Raw genomic sequence first — 17,475 nt, forward strand, 5'->3', positions numbered from 1 at the left:
GAAAGAGGTATTTTTTGTTTATTTTTGGACGATTTGGAAGTATTCACTCTCACAACAACACCCCTGTGTTTACTAATCCTGCTATCCGATTTGTGCTCATTATTAGTTCAGGATTATTTGGAGCTATGAGGCCACGTGTGTTTTCACAACCATTTACTATTTGAGTGGTCTCATGAACTAATTGCTCAAAATAATTTTCCGAGGATGCATGTAGCACAATTTCGGATGGTGTTTTATGCGTACCTCTGGATTTAAACTTGTATTTTCGCTAATGTGTCAAGGGTATATCGACATCACCACCAGTATAGCAGTTGTAAACTGTCGTAGCTGTGTTGGGAAAGTACCAGAGCTCCAAATGCTAATAGAAAGCACTGATGCTAAAATCATTATAAGCTCTGAAGCTGCCTAAAGCCGGAGATAAGTTGAGCCGAAACTTTTGCGAAGGATCTGATGGTGTTCAGAAAGAATAGGCTAAATACAATTGGCAGTGCCATGTTTGTTGCTGTTAGTAATAGTTTTATCTTGTAGCGAAATTGAAGTAGACAGTTCCTGTGAGTTGTTATGAGTAGAGTTCATTCTTGCCAACAGGAATAAAATAATAATTGGATCCTTTTACTTAACTGCCATCTCAGACATACAGACCACAAAGAATACGTACGTCTTATTACAAAAACCTATTCAGCTCCTACGATTATATTGATTAACATAGTCTTATGTACTGTTTGTTGATTTCAGCCTGTTCATATTTTGATGTTTTTTAAATACTGTAACAATTATCGGAAGCATTTCTTCCCTTAAACTTGTGTAAAGTATTCTCGATGTAGAATTTGTTCTGTGACACAGGTGTAAGGTTTTGAATATAAATTATATACGAAACTGTGCTTTAAATGGAATTTATTTTTTCAGTTTGTACTACATCAGACGACAATTTTGAGATATGAGGGACACTGGATGATGTATATAAATTTTCGGTGCCGACAGTTCACGTCTTTCAGTGTCACACAAATTTTTATTTTTAAAGGGGATCACTAAGACTATTTCCATGGGTTCGCCCCTCAAATTTCTCCCTCCTATCACAAAATTGTCGTCTGATGTAGTACAACTGAAAAAATAAATTCCTTTTAAAGCACAGTTTCGTATATAATTTATATTCAAAACCTTACACCTGTGTCACAGAACAAATCCTACATTGAGAATACTTTACCCAAGTTTAAGGGAAGAAATGCTTCCGATAATTATTACAGTATTTAAAGAACATCAAAATATGAACAGGCTGAAATGAACAAACAGTACATGAGACTATGTTAATCAAATCAACTGTAAAAAGCTAAGGATTATATTATTAGCAAAATGAGAAATATGCAAAAGTGAAATGCCAAAATAAGCACTTCTCAATTGGGAGTAAATCAAAACAATCAGAATGGCTGAAAGAGAGCACAATAACATGAGCCATAAACGAATAAGAGCTCAGCAACTAAGCAAATAAGAAAACAGGCAAAAATGAGATGCCAACAAATAACGTAGGAGCCGAATAGGTTTTTGTAATAAGACGTAAGTATTCTTTGTGGTCTGTATATCTGAGATGGCAGTTAAGTAAAAGGATCCAATTATTATTTTATTCCTGTTGGCAAGAATGAACTCTACTCATAATAACTCACAGGAACTGTCTACTTCAATTTCGCTACAAGATAAAACTACTACTGACGGCAAAAAACACGCCATTGCCAATTGTATTTAGCCTATCCTTTCTGAACACCATCAGATCCTTCGCAAAAGTTTCAGCTCAACTTATCTCCGGCTTTAGGCAGCTTCAGAGCCTATAATGATTTTAGCATCAGTGCTTTCTATTAGCATTTGGAGCTCTGGTACTTTCCCAACACCTCAACGACAGTTTACAACTGTTATACTGACGGTTCCTAGATCTACGTTCTTCCTGTGTTTGACCTGCACCTTTTGAGACTGAAGACCATTTTGAGTTTCCCCGAGACACTCTAACCTAAAAAACCACCCAGTCCACACCACACAGCCTCTCCTACCATGTAGTTGCCTCCTGCATGTAATGGACTCCTGATCTATTTAGTGGAACCTGAAACCCCACCTTCCTATAGTGCAAGTTGAGGAATCTGCAGCCTACATGGTTGCAGAACCATTTGTGCCTCTGATACAGACCCTCCACTCGTCTCTATACTAGAGGACTGTTGACTGTGCAGAAAATGGTGAGCTCTGCTTTTATCTTGAAAGCAAGATTGGCAGCATTTACTACTTCTTATAGCCACTCCAAATCATAGAGAATCTCTACCAACCCAAAGCGACAAGCATCACTGGTACCAATGTGAGCCATCACCTGCGGTTGGTGGCACCCTTTGCTCTTCATGGGATCCAGAAGGGCTTGTTCCACATTTGAAATGATTCCACCCAGTATGTACAATAGGCTTTGGCTTTCTTCCCCTCCTTGGCAGCCAAGTCCTTAATGGGACCCGTAATGCGCCTAACATTGGGGCCCCCAACTACCAATAATTCCACCCTCTGTGACTGCCCACATCTTGCAGGCTGAGAATTTTTCTCTGAAACAGGACAAGTGATTGCATCTGGCTGAGGGACAGTGTCAGTCACACAGAGCACCTGGAACCTATTTGTCAGACTAACTGGGAAGGCCTTATATTCGGCCCCCCAGGAAGTCTTTCGTAGCCTGCCAGCCCCCGAGATGAGTTCCTACTCGACCAGGGGTCATGGGTCAACCTCAGTGTGAGCAGTAACTGGGCTGTCCACCAGTGCATACCCATTGGCGGACTCATGGGTCATGTTGAGCGTCCGTTGGATCCTCACGGCTGGTCTACAACAGTGACGCCAATCAAGCCTCAAGCTCTGTAACTCAAGCCAACATAACCTGGAGCTGAGAGCAAAGTATCACCAACTCGGCTCGAATCTGCGCACAGCAAACACAGTCCCTATCCATACTAAAGATTGTGGAAAATTGCACTATATAGACAAACAAAGGACTATCAACACACGCTGCAGAACTGTATGTAGACACTGACAAAAACACAAGAAGTATGTCTAATAAATTAGATTAATGCAAAGATTCAAAAACTAACTATGCAAGCTTAAAGGAAGTTTCTGGCTACTAGTAAACAACAAATTTTCAGAAGATTTTCTCAAATTACCAAAATGATTTTTTCCATATATTTTGTAAGTCACTTTCCACACAGATGTAAACTAATTTATTTTATCTACTAAAATAAAATTCTAACTTGTGATTACTGGTTATTTTAACTGTATACTTATTTGTAAATTAGAAGGTGTGTTACAGCTATTAAACTTTTAAATGTCACACATGTAACAAAACACTGGGAAATGCCCCTCTTATTTATTCTGCAACAGTACGATATTAGCTTGTATTGATGTATTTGGTTTGAGTTATTGATATTAGAAGTGCATGTTTTTGAGAGGATTTCTTATATTTTGATCAATAATAATATTTATTAAGTGTAAGTTGAGATCCATCGATTCAGCCACATTGCAATGTTTTGCTTTTACAGTACCAATTTCAACTGCAATATCATTTGCTATGCATTTCTGTCTTTTGTAAGAATTTGTTCTAAACAAGTCTTAGGTGAAATCACTGTGATAGGATAGACTGGAATGCTGCTGTCAACTAGCTGTGTTAGCAATCTTTTACAAGATGTGTTCGCAACAATATATCATGCAATGTCACACCAGTATCTTTCAAACTAATTAATATTTAGTACTGTCAAGGAAATTTTACGTTGTCTCTCACATAAAATATATTTATTCCAAAATATTCAGTCACAACATTAATACTTTGTGTTCAGCTTGAACATCCATCTACATTTACAACAGTTTCAATGTACAAAAAATGCCTCGAGAAAATAACACACATTCTTGATCAACAGATGGCTTTGAGCCACATATAATATAGAATTTAGCATCAAATGCTATAAATTTTCTGGTCCTTGCAACATGACAGAAATGTATTGGTGAGACAACTCAAGTAATAACAAATGCATAAGAAAATCATTCATATACAACATACAGAAATACCATATAGAACACAGCTCTTTTTATTACAATACATATTATACTTAGTCTTTTAGCTGGCTCTATTCTCAAACACCCTAGCTTAACGTTAACTTAAAAGGTGGTACAACTTTCTTTTGTTAATTTTTTAAAGACTGAGTTACTTTACTATGTAGTCAGAATCACATGAACCTTACAAATAGGAAACTTCAACTGTACACCACAGTTCACCATTTGTTATGAAGCTTCGCACAAAGTCCATACACCAGCAAGCACAATTGGCAGATTCAAGTATAGTGTCGACATTCTGTGTGTCAGGAAATGTCATATCTTGATAGGACACACTTTTTCTTCCATCAAGGCGAAAAATCCTCACTGTATACTTGAACCTGTAATTGAATTAAAAATATTACAGCTTCTTTCTTACAACTGAGTGAAGGTAAAAAATTGGAGAATGACATAATCAAATACATATTTAAGACAGACACAAAAAAGTGTAAATTATATGAAAGGAAACTGTTCAATTAATTAGTAACAACAGTTGAAACAAATCTGCTTTCTTTCAAAGAAATGTGATTCACAGACACAATTAGGTTAGCCAATGATGGGGGCCATCATTAGCCTTTACCAAAGCAGTCAGCAAACTCCCTTTCAGATGGAATGTCTGCTGTGAGTTTTCAGGTGCACTAAATCTACAGCAGAATCCTTTATAATTAAGATAAACACTTTAACTCCAAATCTGAAGAAAATATAATTATACAGGGCTGAATGATGTCTTAAAGTACATTGAACTTTTCTTGTGACAGTTGTGGAAAGCACATATTGAAATGCTATTGCCAATATTTCAAAAGGAAAAATAAATAAATAAATATGGCAGAATGTTGAAATTAGCACCCAGTACCTTGTTTTTTTTTTTCTATAATAAAAAATGTGTCATTATTTTGTAGTATGATTGGACCTTTTTGTGAGAAATGTTTAATTTCCTTTACTTCGTGCATAGATACAATTTCAGTAACACTTTATGTAACATGCCCATTATGGCACGTACTATTCGTGATTTTACTGAAGAAGATACAATCTGTTATAGTGCACAAATATTTCAGATTTGTCAACATTTGTTACAAAAATCAGAAAAAAATTGTACAACTAATATCTACTGTATTTCTTAGCATGAAAACTGTGATTTTTCTGTCACAAAAAATATATTCTACTTAATATTGGATTGAGAAGCCACCCAACGAAATTATTTCACACGACATTTACTATCTCAGACAAAACAAACATAAATACCCTGAAAATGCATCTCCTTATTTACTTCGAACACATGCACCAAGTGTTTCAACATGTATTTCCCAGTAGGGCAAGAGTTTCTTAGAACTCTGTTGGTTGGAAGAATATGCATTTGGGAATGTTCAGTGTGACCTCGGCATTTGCACAAGATGCCTAATGCTTTCTTCTTCAACAGGCCAAACTATGGACATCCATTGGTGTAATGTCAGGACAGTATGACAGGTGCTTGAGCACCTGCAGCTGAATTGTGAAATCTTGGCACAAACAACATGGAACGACTCAGTGGCGTGGGGCAGTCAGATGTTTCTGAGCTTCCTGTTTGGGAAATACAATACTAATGCCAGAATCTTTGGGCACTGATAGTATCTCATCTCAACTAAATTCCATTATCAGAACATTAAGCGTGCCTCAGAACAGTAATTTAGAACTTCTTGGAATTGCATTGTTTCAAATTTTTCCATTGGCAGGAGGAAACATGGGTGGAGGTTAACATTTTACTGACTTGAAGTGCCAGCTCAGTTGCATACAACTGGGAGAAGAATATGGCCTTGGTTTTGTTGAAGGAAACCTAGTCATTCATCTAAAGTGGTTTGGAGAGATCACAGAAAATTCCTGTAATGTGGGCTTTTGAGCCCCAATCCTAATAAACCTGAGTTCAAATTGCTGACTAAAGAAACATCACTTAATCCATCACTACAAGACTCAACATCATCATAAGCAACAGTAGCCGCAGGATCAATTCCTATTGATACAAAAGATGAAGAGGCCGTCCACAAAACAGTTACTGGTGGCTCCATTTTAGCAAAATATTTTATCTAATCTTCCTCTTTGATACTTCCAGTTCAATAGTGCATTTATTGGTATTTTCTGGTATTCCAACCATTCTTCTGGCTGTCACTCTCCAGTTCAGCAACTCCTGCTCCACAGTCTTTTTTTTCCTTTAGAGTATTTTCAATACTTCCACTTTACTTTGTTGAGTGAATAGTTTTTGCAGTGATTCTCCCTTCGTAGTGATGGAAAGGAATATTCTACGATAATAATCACCACTACGAAATCTGTGTATTCTAGTCCAGGGGTCACGAGTCCATCACAAAGTGGTTCTTCTATTTTGGATTCTGAAAGTGAAACTTTAATAGTATTGCTATCTGTGAGAAGCTGGAAGAAAGGTTTCAGCCTTGGCTCAAGCATATGGGTATATTTTTGTTGTTATCTGTGGCAACAGGCTGATTCTGTAACCACAAATGCAGTTGTCATATGGTAATAAATGGATGTTGTGTTTGCTGCTGTTTTTAAAGCAGTGTGAATGAAGTGGGTGGACAATGCTGACAACTTTCAACTCTTTTCAACAATCACTAACAGCATCACAGCAACACTTCCAGTAGATGGATGTATCAACAGCAATATTGCCTGCTGTTTTGGTCACTAGCAAAATCCATATCTTTCCCACGATCATATTCACTGGTTGTATTTGGCTGATTTCCAACACCTCTCAGTTCTTCAATTCATTAAATGGCTGCTTTGCAATTGCTGAAAAATCAACTGCCATATCTCTTTTCTACTGTTAAGCCTTCTTATGTACCACTAGCAGAGCTGTACCAAGGCAACTTCACATCTTTAGTCGAATTTCCAAAGCTGCAACCCCCCCCCCCCCCCCCCTTTTTTCAGAGTAAGCTACCTTTCTGCAGTTTTTTCTGCAAAAATTTAATGAATTTTATAATTCTGTAAGTAGATTTAATGAGAATGCAGCACAGACAAAGCAACTGTCCAGCGAGATCTGGTACAACAACTAAATGTTTCTTGAAATAGCATGCTGGTTTTCAGTCATATAGTATCTTTATATTTGTCATTTGACCACAGTGTTGTCTATCACTTCAGTTTCCATAAACATTTCAATTGTCATCTTGAGAAGTCTGGTATTTTGCCGGATATCAGCATCATTCGTGCACAATGTTTCAACAGTATGGCTCAACTCTGCGTTCTGCCTTGCGGCAGGTCTTGTCATGGGGGAAGCCTCGTCAGAGAGGTCCACCGCATGAGCGTCTAGGGAAGTGATTCCAGTGGTGGTTTCCCGTTGCCTTCCACTGATGATGATGAAATGATAATGAGGACAACACAACACCCAGTCCCTGAGTGGAGAAAATCTCCGACCCAGCCGGGAATCGAACTCGGGCCCCTAGGCGTGCCAGACCGCCACACTGACCACTCAGCTATCGGGGCGGACAGTATGACTCATTATCTTCATAATGTGCTAGTTGAACTGCTGATCGAGTGGAACAGGTCCAGTATTTGCACCAATGGCCTTCCCCCTCCATGGTTGGTTCCAGACATTCCATCTGCTCCCATTAGAAGTGTCCTTAGGCATTCCCTCTTTGGTCCGGTGGGCCAGGCATGGCGCCGGCATTCTGTCTTCGGTCCAGTGTGCCCGTCCATGCACTGGCATTCTGTTTTAACTATGGTGCAGTTCTAAGTGTTCCCTCTGCAGTCCACTCCCATTAGAAGTGTAATGTGATGTTCAATCTTCAGTCTGGTATGCCTGATTCTCTGCCTAGGGTTCCACACTCCAGGTTCTTATTTTTGTGGAGTTCTGCTGGTATTCCCGTTGTCCTTTCAGCAACTCCTGCACAGGATTCCAGGCTCTACTGAGCTGGTGCCAATTCACGAAGTTTACCGTAACCTTTATTTATTTATTTTTTTGCTGAAGAGGTAATGCCTAACCTAGAACCAACCATGGAGGGGAAAGGCTGTAGGTATAAATACTGGACCTGTTCCACTCAACAAACAATCTCAGCTAGCACCTGATGAAGATAACGAGGCACACTGTCACGATATTATGCATGAATGATGCTAACATAAAGCAAAACACCCGACACCTGAAGATGTCAACAGACCACTACGAAAGCCTGAAGAATTACAAAATTTCAATTGTTGTTTCAGTCTGAATGAATTCTATTTCTTCGTTGTGTGTCTAACCACAAACAATTTACTACTCCCACAGCATATGTTAATAATGAAGTCATTTTATTAGAATGGGGAAAGTTATGCAGCAATTGTGGGATGTCTTTGCGCAACAAAGAACTGAATGAATCAACAGTTCACGAAAACGGTTCAAAATGAATGTTAAGAGTTCTGAGCATCCTCAGTCTGGCCAATCTGTGCAATACATTGTGGTCAATAGTCCAGAGAAGGCAGCTGCTTCCAAGAATTAGGAGCAGGATATTCTTCAGTATGGTGAATTTCACCTCTGTAATCTTCACTGCCACATATACAGAACTCGGTTAGTGCAGCAGCTGAAAGAAGCTGAGAATGGAAAAAATGTGACTTCTTGTCATTTTCTGAGAAAACAAACAGTAAGATGATGGTTTTGTGTGGAAAATCATATTTAGTAATAAGGCACCAGTTTTGTGTGGAAAATAATATTTAGTAACGAGGCGATGGTTTTGTGTGAAAAATTATGTTCAATAATGAGGCATACATCCATTCAAATTGATTTGTGAATAAACAGAACTGCTGTTTCTGAGGGGATCAGAAAATCCTTGCACGGTTCAAGGGAAGGAAATGCATCCACAATGAGTGACAGTTTTGTGTGGCTTTCAGCTGGGTAGCATCACCAACCCTCAATTTTTTTTTAAGATGAAGAGGAAGCTGTGACAATTAATTGAGACCGATACCATACAATTATAAGAGATTTTTTTTGTGGCCTCATTTCAATGGAATGGACGTTCAAGAGTTGTCGTTTCAGAAGGATGGTGCCATATGTCACACTTCCTGCAAAACAACAGAGTTGCTCCACGAGCAGTTTCTGGATCACCTCATCTCATGTAATGGTGACCAGCAGTAGCAACCAAGGGCATGCAACTGAATCCCTCGTGATATTTTTTTAGGGTTATCTTAAATCAATGGTGTATGTTTATTATTTCTATTTTCTGCTGAATTAGTTTGTATGTTTCTGTATGTCCACCTTTACGGAGATGGTTGCAGGATCTCGGCTGTTCAGACTAAAATGTCAAATCAAATACCTTGTAGCCTTGTAGCTAGCAGTTTCGGCAATATATTACACCATCTTCCTTACTTGGTTTGTAACATCATTTTTTCTAGGCTGCACTACAATTGTGCAGTTACTATTTTGAGATAGTACAGATGATGTTAGTATTTTGTATTTTCCGAGTTTTTTCACAATTCCTGTATGACGTAAGTTAATATTGTCTTGACCTACTTATTTGCTTACCTTCAATAACCACATCTTCATCTACATAGATACTCCGCAAGTCACCAAATGGTGCATGGTGGAGGGTACCCTGTACTTGTCATTTCCCCTCCTGTTCCACTTGCAAAATAGAGCAAGAGAAAAATGATTGTCTGCATGCCTCCGTATCAGCCCTAATTTCTCGTATCTTATCTTTGTGGTCCTTAGGCATGATGTATGTTGGCGGCAGTAGAATCATTCGGCAATCAGTCTCAAATGCTGGTTCTCTAAATTTTCTCTGGTTTCTACACATTTGTTGGCATTATGGTGTAAGCCTGGTACATGACAAGTGTTAGTTTTCATGCAACTGTTACTTTTATTATTTGACACAGGTGTTTATTCAGGTAGCACTACTGTATCTCTAATGCCTTGATAATACCCAACACAGTGTTCTGGTATATTCCCTGACATTCACATTCTCAGTTAACCATCTTCTCATAAAGGTGCCAACTGTCATATTACACACTGTATGGTATACCCTGTCACATTTTCTGGTGGTTGCTGTGACGTATGTCATATTGCCCTTTGTCCACCTGTTTAAGGGCGACATGACATATAGAGGTACATGTCTTCGGTTGTTCTGATTGAAATGTGTAACTTTCTAATATTCTTACATCAGCATTTGCTGGTGTGGCCGCATCACCCTTACTCTTGTGCAGTATAAGCTACAAACTACAACTGGAAAGGTCAGCTGCATCAGATATTTCACATCTCTGAGTTAAATGAGGAAATTATATGTGATGTTGGCGAAGTTCAAGTGGAGTTTTGTCATAAAATCATAGAGAATTCATGGACAGAATTCTTGCATGCCAGTGCTGTAGAAGTCATACGAAACATACAATTGTCTATACTTGAAATGACAAGATGTGTTGAACATGTTCATGAATTTTGTTAACGCTTTTTTTTAAATTAATGTTCGTAATTTGTTATGCGAAAATCACCACACTTTCTGAACAACACTACACATGGTTTAAATGTTTAGCAAAGAAATTTAAGGCGTAAGAAGTTTTAGCATGTATCATTATTTTATTTGAACAAACAGAATAACATCAAATACCTAGTACATACGTAAGGCCTACTTCCAGAGGTTTACGGCATCAGACGCCTGATCAATTGTTGCTGAAAACCAATGGCAGAGCATACCGTTGTTTACATGTGGGTTCAACTTAGGTGAACAGAGGATAGCTGTTTACAAGCATGATGACTAACCAAAAAAAATGGTTCAAATGGCTCTGAGCACTATGGGACTCAACATCTTAGGTCATAAGTCCCCTAGAACTTAGAACTACTTAAACCTAACTAACCTAAGGACATCACACACACCCATGCCCGAGGCAGGATTCGAACCTGCGACCGTAGCAGTCCCGCGGTTCCAGACTGCAGCGCCAGAACCGCTTGACCACCGCGGCCGGCAATGACTAACCCCCACAGAAAGGTTACCATTGAATTCTTTTTTGTTTAAACACCAGATTTTACAGACCAAAACTTGATAGCAAAAAAGTACTGGTCGGAGGGGCAAATAAATTACTACTTATCCCCTCCAACTTTTTTTCTTGCTTCCTCCACCATCGCATCTTGCTCAGTCCTTAGTTGGCAGAAATTGGAAGTCTACAACGAAATAGCATGTGTGTTTCGGCAACAAGTCACTGAACTTTGAGATCATACAATATTATATTGAAGTAGACACAAGAACACTGTTGAACAGGAGTGGGTTGTATACTTATCAGCTGTGTGCACCAAGTGTACTGAAATGAAATGAAATGTCATGTGGCTAGGGCCTTCCGTCAGGTAGACACTTTGCCTGGTGCAAGTCTTTTGAGTTGACACCACTTCAGGGACTTGCACTTCGATGGGGATGAGATGATGATAATATGACAACACAACACACAGTCCTGAGCGCAGAAAAATCTCCAGCCCAGCTGGAAATCGAACCCAGGGCCCTTGGCATGGCATTCCGTCGCACTGACCACTCAGCTATCGAGGCAGACACCATGTGTACTGTTGTCATGCTAGCGATAGACATATGTTCGGTAGTTGTTTCTTTGTGTTCTATTTGGCCACAATGACAATGTGACACCAGCATGCATATATTGTCCCAGGCCGAGGGAAAGCCTCTTCTTGTAGGTTGAGAATAGAAACCTGAGGGTTAGCTTCTTCTTCTTCTTCTTCTTCTTCTTCTTCTTCTTCTCCTCCCCCCCCCTCCCACACCCTTTCACCTGCTCTGAGCCTAAGGTGTCCTATCTTGGCACCCTCTTAGTACAGCCTTGACCACATAATGCCTTTTCTAGTCTAGAAATAACAATGGTTTCTAAACTGGCCATTTGTCTATTCATTTCACACTTCTTTGCTCAATGTATTATTTCAGAATAATCTTTCAACTCTTGCCCATCTATTAACACACACACACACACACACACACACACACACACACACACACACACACACACACACACACACACACCCCTCTCTGTATGGCTACATTGTTATACTAGAACTTGTAGTGATTTGAGAATTTCCACGTAAATTCTGCAACCACTCTACCTTCTGCCGCCTCGAACACGCATTGTTTTAAAGAAAAATGTTAGAGAGAGAGCCTATTTACTGCGCAACACATGTCTGTGTGGGCAAGATGGACGTTGGCCGTGGGAGGACAGGAGTTGCGTCAGATGAGCGATGCCAACAAGCGTTTGCCGCTTGTGCCACAGAACCTGTATGGAGGGTGCAAGGAGTAACTACGTATTATTCCTTGGTGGTCGAATAATTGTAATTGTTATAGACAATTGAAACATGATGTGTCTAGAGACTCTTACTTAATCTTGGTGTTAGACTTCCTAGAAGCAAGACCTGTTTTTGAATTTCCGAGTGATTCTAAAACCAAACTTGTTTGTAACTCTTAATTAAGTGTGTTTCTAAAGCCTGAAGTATGAGTGCAATACAACATGACGGAGACATTTATGTCTAAGACGAGAATTTGACGGTGTAGAAATACATCGTGAATTGCCTACTTTTTTAACAAGCACAGCACTCCGACTTTACACGTTCTACTGTCGAAAACGTTAGAACGTGGTGACTGATGTGATCAGGACTCGAAAAAGAGGAATTTTGAAACAAAATCGAGATAAAGAGATATTCTGAGTTGCAATAACAACCAATAGTAACAAGACAGAGAAACTGTTTCGCAGAGTGGGATTCTGTGAAAACAGTAAAAAGGGGGTGAAAATTACCAAATACCATACAAGAAAAGAGGCAAGGAAAATCTCAACAGTTTAGACTAAGAAGAGTTACGACGAGATCTATTCGGCGACGAAGATCCAGTGTGGAAAGTAAGCAGCCCTCACACACATAGCGGGGGCGTGGGCCCCGTGACCAGCAATGGACGCCAATGGGGCCAGCTGCTGCTCACCAGTGCTGACTACAAATCTGTTCACTGCCACCGACGCTGAAACCAACCTTCGACACCGCCGGCGCCCGTGCTGTTCACTGATGCTGATTCCACACCGGCTCACGGATGCAGCCTAAAACTCTACGCCAGGTGAGTGAAAGACATTAATTATTTGAGTGAGAAGTTAAGAACACGGTTCAATAATAGACTGTTAGTATAGTTATCACACTCAGAGGTGAATTTATTTTAATGATCACTAGAGCTAAAAGTAAGGGGACCATGGATAATACTCAAAAAACTGGGGAAACACCAGAACCAGTCACGGCCATGCCAGTGAGAAAAGAAATGCCAGACTAGACTGAGGTAGCAAATGTAATTAAAGCACTAAGTCTTAAATTATACTCAGTGAAATCTCAACTAAATGCTAGATTAGATGAACAGAAGGTGGATTCCGCTGCTATAAGAAAGGAACTAAGTACTACTTTAAGTGAAAAACTAGAGGCATAGGACGAGCTTTTAAATGCCAAGTTCAGTGTCTTAAATGATAAAGTGGAGAGTTTGCAATTAGATTTAAAGAATGAATTAAGTAATTCCCTGTCTATCCATGTAAACCAACTGTCTACTGACTTTAGTCAGACACAGAGTAAACAATTTCAGGACGTTACATTTGATGCTGTAAAGCAGAGATTGCACACCTTAAAAGAGAGTTTGGAAAAACAGGATAAATTAATACCTATAGTCCAATTGCAAATTGCAGGCATTAACACACGAGTTGATAACATGGAAAGAAATTTTAAAGAGAAACTAGTCACTTCAGACTTAATAAATATAAGTAATCTGGAGGAACAGGTAGAGGAAATAATCAATCGAAAAGCTGCCACAAGGAAGATCTCAGGAAACATTTCGACTGTTGCTTTTTCCAAATTTAATGATAATAGCAATGTTATAGACAACTTGTGTGAAGATTTTACACTTGTCCATGACAGAGTAGAAAATAGGATAACTACTTAATGTTATGTTTCCTAGTAAAGTGGTAATTGTTTTGTTGTGGGGAGGCTTTCATACAAAATTTAACAAGCAGTATTGGTCCATAAGTAATCGAGTGACGTTAAGGTTAGATCCATGGGATCCAGGCAGTCACATCTGTCTCCCAGGGATGTTAACGTTCTATGTTAACAGGAGGAGTGACAACCGTCGGATCCCTAGTTTTCGGTGTTTCTTCTGTACTATTTTTCCAGCACCAAATTCCCTTCAAATCTTAGACTATTCTGTAATCTTTTCTTGAATTCTTAAACTATGCTGTATAGTTAGTACCTAGGAAGCTATAATGACTAAAAGGTAACAGACTTAAGAGAATCACGGATAAACAGTGATCTCTAAACACGAAATGCAATGAATAGTATATAGTATTAGTGGAAAACATAATACGGTGGTACTATTAAAACAGAATGATATCTAGATGACACAAACTGAACATAATTTTTTATGTGTGTATAGAAATATTGTGTAAGCTTAGTGACTAAACAACTATTTAGCATAGTGTATAATTTTCTATTTAGTATAGAATATTTTATACGTTTTATGAAATGTGATGTAGATGGGAGGGTTTGTATCAATTTTGAAAGGGGAGGGTAGTGTAAGTAATAGCATGATTTACACCGACAGATAAATCATGACTAACACTAAACACACATCACACCTTCCAGACAACCCTCGCAGACAAGTGTGACTGATTCTTCACCAATTGCCGTTCCATAGGTGTTGCTAAGATTTTTCTTCGGGGACCTCAAGTGTGAAGCTAAGAATGTCAGTTCTGTAGGAGACGATTTAACACCATACCTCCTCCAGCTTCTCACTCAAGTACCGGTGAGGTAGGGATCCTGGGGAAGGGGGATGGGAAGGGTTTCCTGTCTTTGGGCCCATCTCGTTCTCTTCTTCAATCTTAGCAACCATTTCTACTTTTTCCTTTCTTACTTCTCATTTGAGTACCTGTCTATCTTTCCCTCTTTACATATTCATATACTTCTATTGCTGAAGTCCTTATTTCCCGTTGTTTCCAATAACCTTCAACTTATTTTATATAAGTACGCCGAAGAATCAGGATACACAGACACACTTAAGCATACACACAACGGAACACAAAGACACAAACAATGAAAGGAGAGATTTAAAACCGTCAAGTATTGTGGGGGAAGAGGTGTGTACATCGTGAAATATGCACACATTGTTGTTTATTGTGATGGTTTTACAGCACACACACATGTATATATATAAGAACAATGATCATTTCATATCGCCTATGTGCATAGGTATAGAAGAATTATGCTAATTTTACATCGAGTATACCTAAGTAGGAAGTGTGAGTAAGGAAAGAGAACATACGCCAGACAGATCAGTCTAACAAATATTCTGATGAATCTGAATTGTAGGATGATAGTGGGACTCTTATAGCTTGAGTAAAAATGTACTGAATAGAGTGTATAGGCATGGTTAGAAGTTGTTGAGTAAAGGAGGACTCTAGGGTATGAGATGAAGTATTAAGAAGGAAGTGTAAAGTGCGAAATAGATTTTTAATTTTACCAGAGAATATTTAATTATAGTGTACATAAAGATGTATACTAGGGCATGGAACCATGAGGCCTACTCATGAAGTATAAGGGGGGTGCACCCAGCATTTATTGAATGTGAAAGGCACTAGCTCAAGAAAGGATTCCCTCAAAAGCTAGCAAAGTTTTCAGTCTTATATATGTGCCTCTGACTACCCAAAGCCTCTACTGTTTGTTCGATAGTTATCTTTACCATTAAATTATTCACATTCTACCAGGACTTCTGATTACCAAGCTCGGCAGTGAAACACTTCAAAACATGAATTTTGAAATAATGTACACATCAAAGCTTTAAAAATTTAGGGTACTGATGTGTTTAGAAAACAGTTATTTATTACGCCTGTCTCACAAACACATCACCAATGTGATGTCAAAACTAAACTTGCCAATCTACTTCAGTGAAGTAAAGATACACGACATTTTCAATACTGTAACTAGGTAATCAAAACCAATCGAACAATGCTAAAAATGAATATTAATACAAAACTAGAATGCAGTTACTTAGAGTAATTCCACATACAACATGGGATGATGATGATGATGAGGATGAGGAGAAGGAGGTGGAGAAGAAATAAAAATACAACTTACTGCTTTGCATTTTCTTCTCGACCCAAATACTGGACTGTTGCATAAAACAACTGTTTGGTTGTATCAATGCGACGATGGATAAGGAACATTTCTCCTCCCAGCACATGCAGCACATCCATATTTGTACCATCAAATTTTGTGTACACAAATGTCACACTCTGTTCTGCCCAGAGCTGAAAATAGCATTTTAAGGTCATTACAAAAGCATTTTATCATCAAAATACAGAATGATGAATATTAAATTATTGCCTGTAGGCATGACAAGCTCTTAGTGTCTTTAGTAGCATCAGTATGACTCGTAGACCTTATTTGTGGAGCACATATCAAGTGTGTGTGTGTGTGTGTGTGTGTGTGTGTGTGTGTGTGTGAGAGAGAGAGAGAGAGAGAGAGAGAGAGAGAGAGAGAGAGAGAGAGAGAGAGAGAGAGAGAGAGAGTTTTGAGGAAATGACACTTTCCACATCAAAAAGAAACATCACATGTGTGAGCCATCGAATCAGTTCAACAGTTCAATAACTACAACTGGATGAAGTCTAATAAAATATCAGTGGCTAACCTGCTCATGGTGTTCCTCTTGTAAATGTGAAACCATCTGATGCAGTTGACCTTTCCAATTGCAGTTTGCAGCATCTACTGCACAAGAGTAAGGGCGACGAGGGCACACCAGCAAATGCTGACTTAACAGAGTTGCAGGATAGCTTTCAGAGCATCCTGCAGTGTGGTATCGACATGGAAAAGTCATTCGTGATGCCATTTTCTCCAGTGCTCTATTTCGTGTCCCTACAAGCATATTCTGTAATAAAATAATTTTTGTGCAACTACACAATTTCTGTCAAACATATTTCTAATGAGAGCACATACAAAATAATTCAGCAGAAAATAAAACAACTGATGGAGCACTATACCCAATGCTTTTACCATACCATAGACAAATCTCTGTCTTATTAACAAATTTACAAAGTTAATGAAAACAAATAAAAATGATCTATTGGGTGGTGTGGCACCTACTATCCATACCATCAGTCTATGGGTTATTGGTACACAAGGGCAAGACATCTGTGTGGGAAACAACTAAAACCTCCCATTCACTGTTCAGACAGTTTTCTTCAATTACTTCAAAAGCTTTGCAAAGATATGTGAAATGGATAAGTTTGAATTATAGTTTGCAATTAAAATGTATATGCTGGGGAGAAGAGAACTTCTTTCAAGCAGAAAAATAAGCCACAAATTTTAAATAATATTATTAGTTAATTTCCAATAACAAAACAAACACAACATCCTGGAAACATAATACTGAATGTAAAAATTATACAACTGCTGGGAAAAATGCC

General features: G+C 38.7%; 1 protein-coding gene across 2 annotated transcripts in view; it reads right to left on the minus strand.

The window, feature by feature from the left end:
- Positions 1-3,900: 3,900 nt before the first annotated feature.
- Positions 3,901-17,475, minus strand: part of LOC126175046 (E3 ubiquitin-protein ligase sina-like) — a 38,560-nt gene continuing 24,985 nt past the window's right edge. For both annotated transcript variants that reach the window (XM_049921566.1, XM_049921558.1), the window contains exons 4-6: positions 16,701-16,937; positions 16,148-16,320; positions 3,901-4,427 (exon numbers count right to left, since the gene is read on the minus strand). In XM_049921566.1, coding sequence (XP_049777523.1) covers positions 4,232-4,427; positions 16,148-16,320; positions 16,701-16,937 — 606 coding nt within the window. In that variant the 3' untranslated portion in view covers positions 3,901-4,231. The remainder of the gene's footprint in view (positions 4,428-16,147; positions 16,321-16,700; positions 16,938-17,475) is intronic.

The sequence above is a fragment of the Schistocerca cancellata genome, chromosome 1, assembly GCF_023864275.1.
Source record: "Schistocerca cancellata isolate TAMUIC-IGC-003103 chromosome 1, iqSchCanc2.1, whole genome shotgun sequence".
NCBI lineage: Eukaryota > Metazoa > Arthropoda > Insecta > Orthoptera > Acrididae > Schistocerca > Schistocerca cancellata.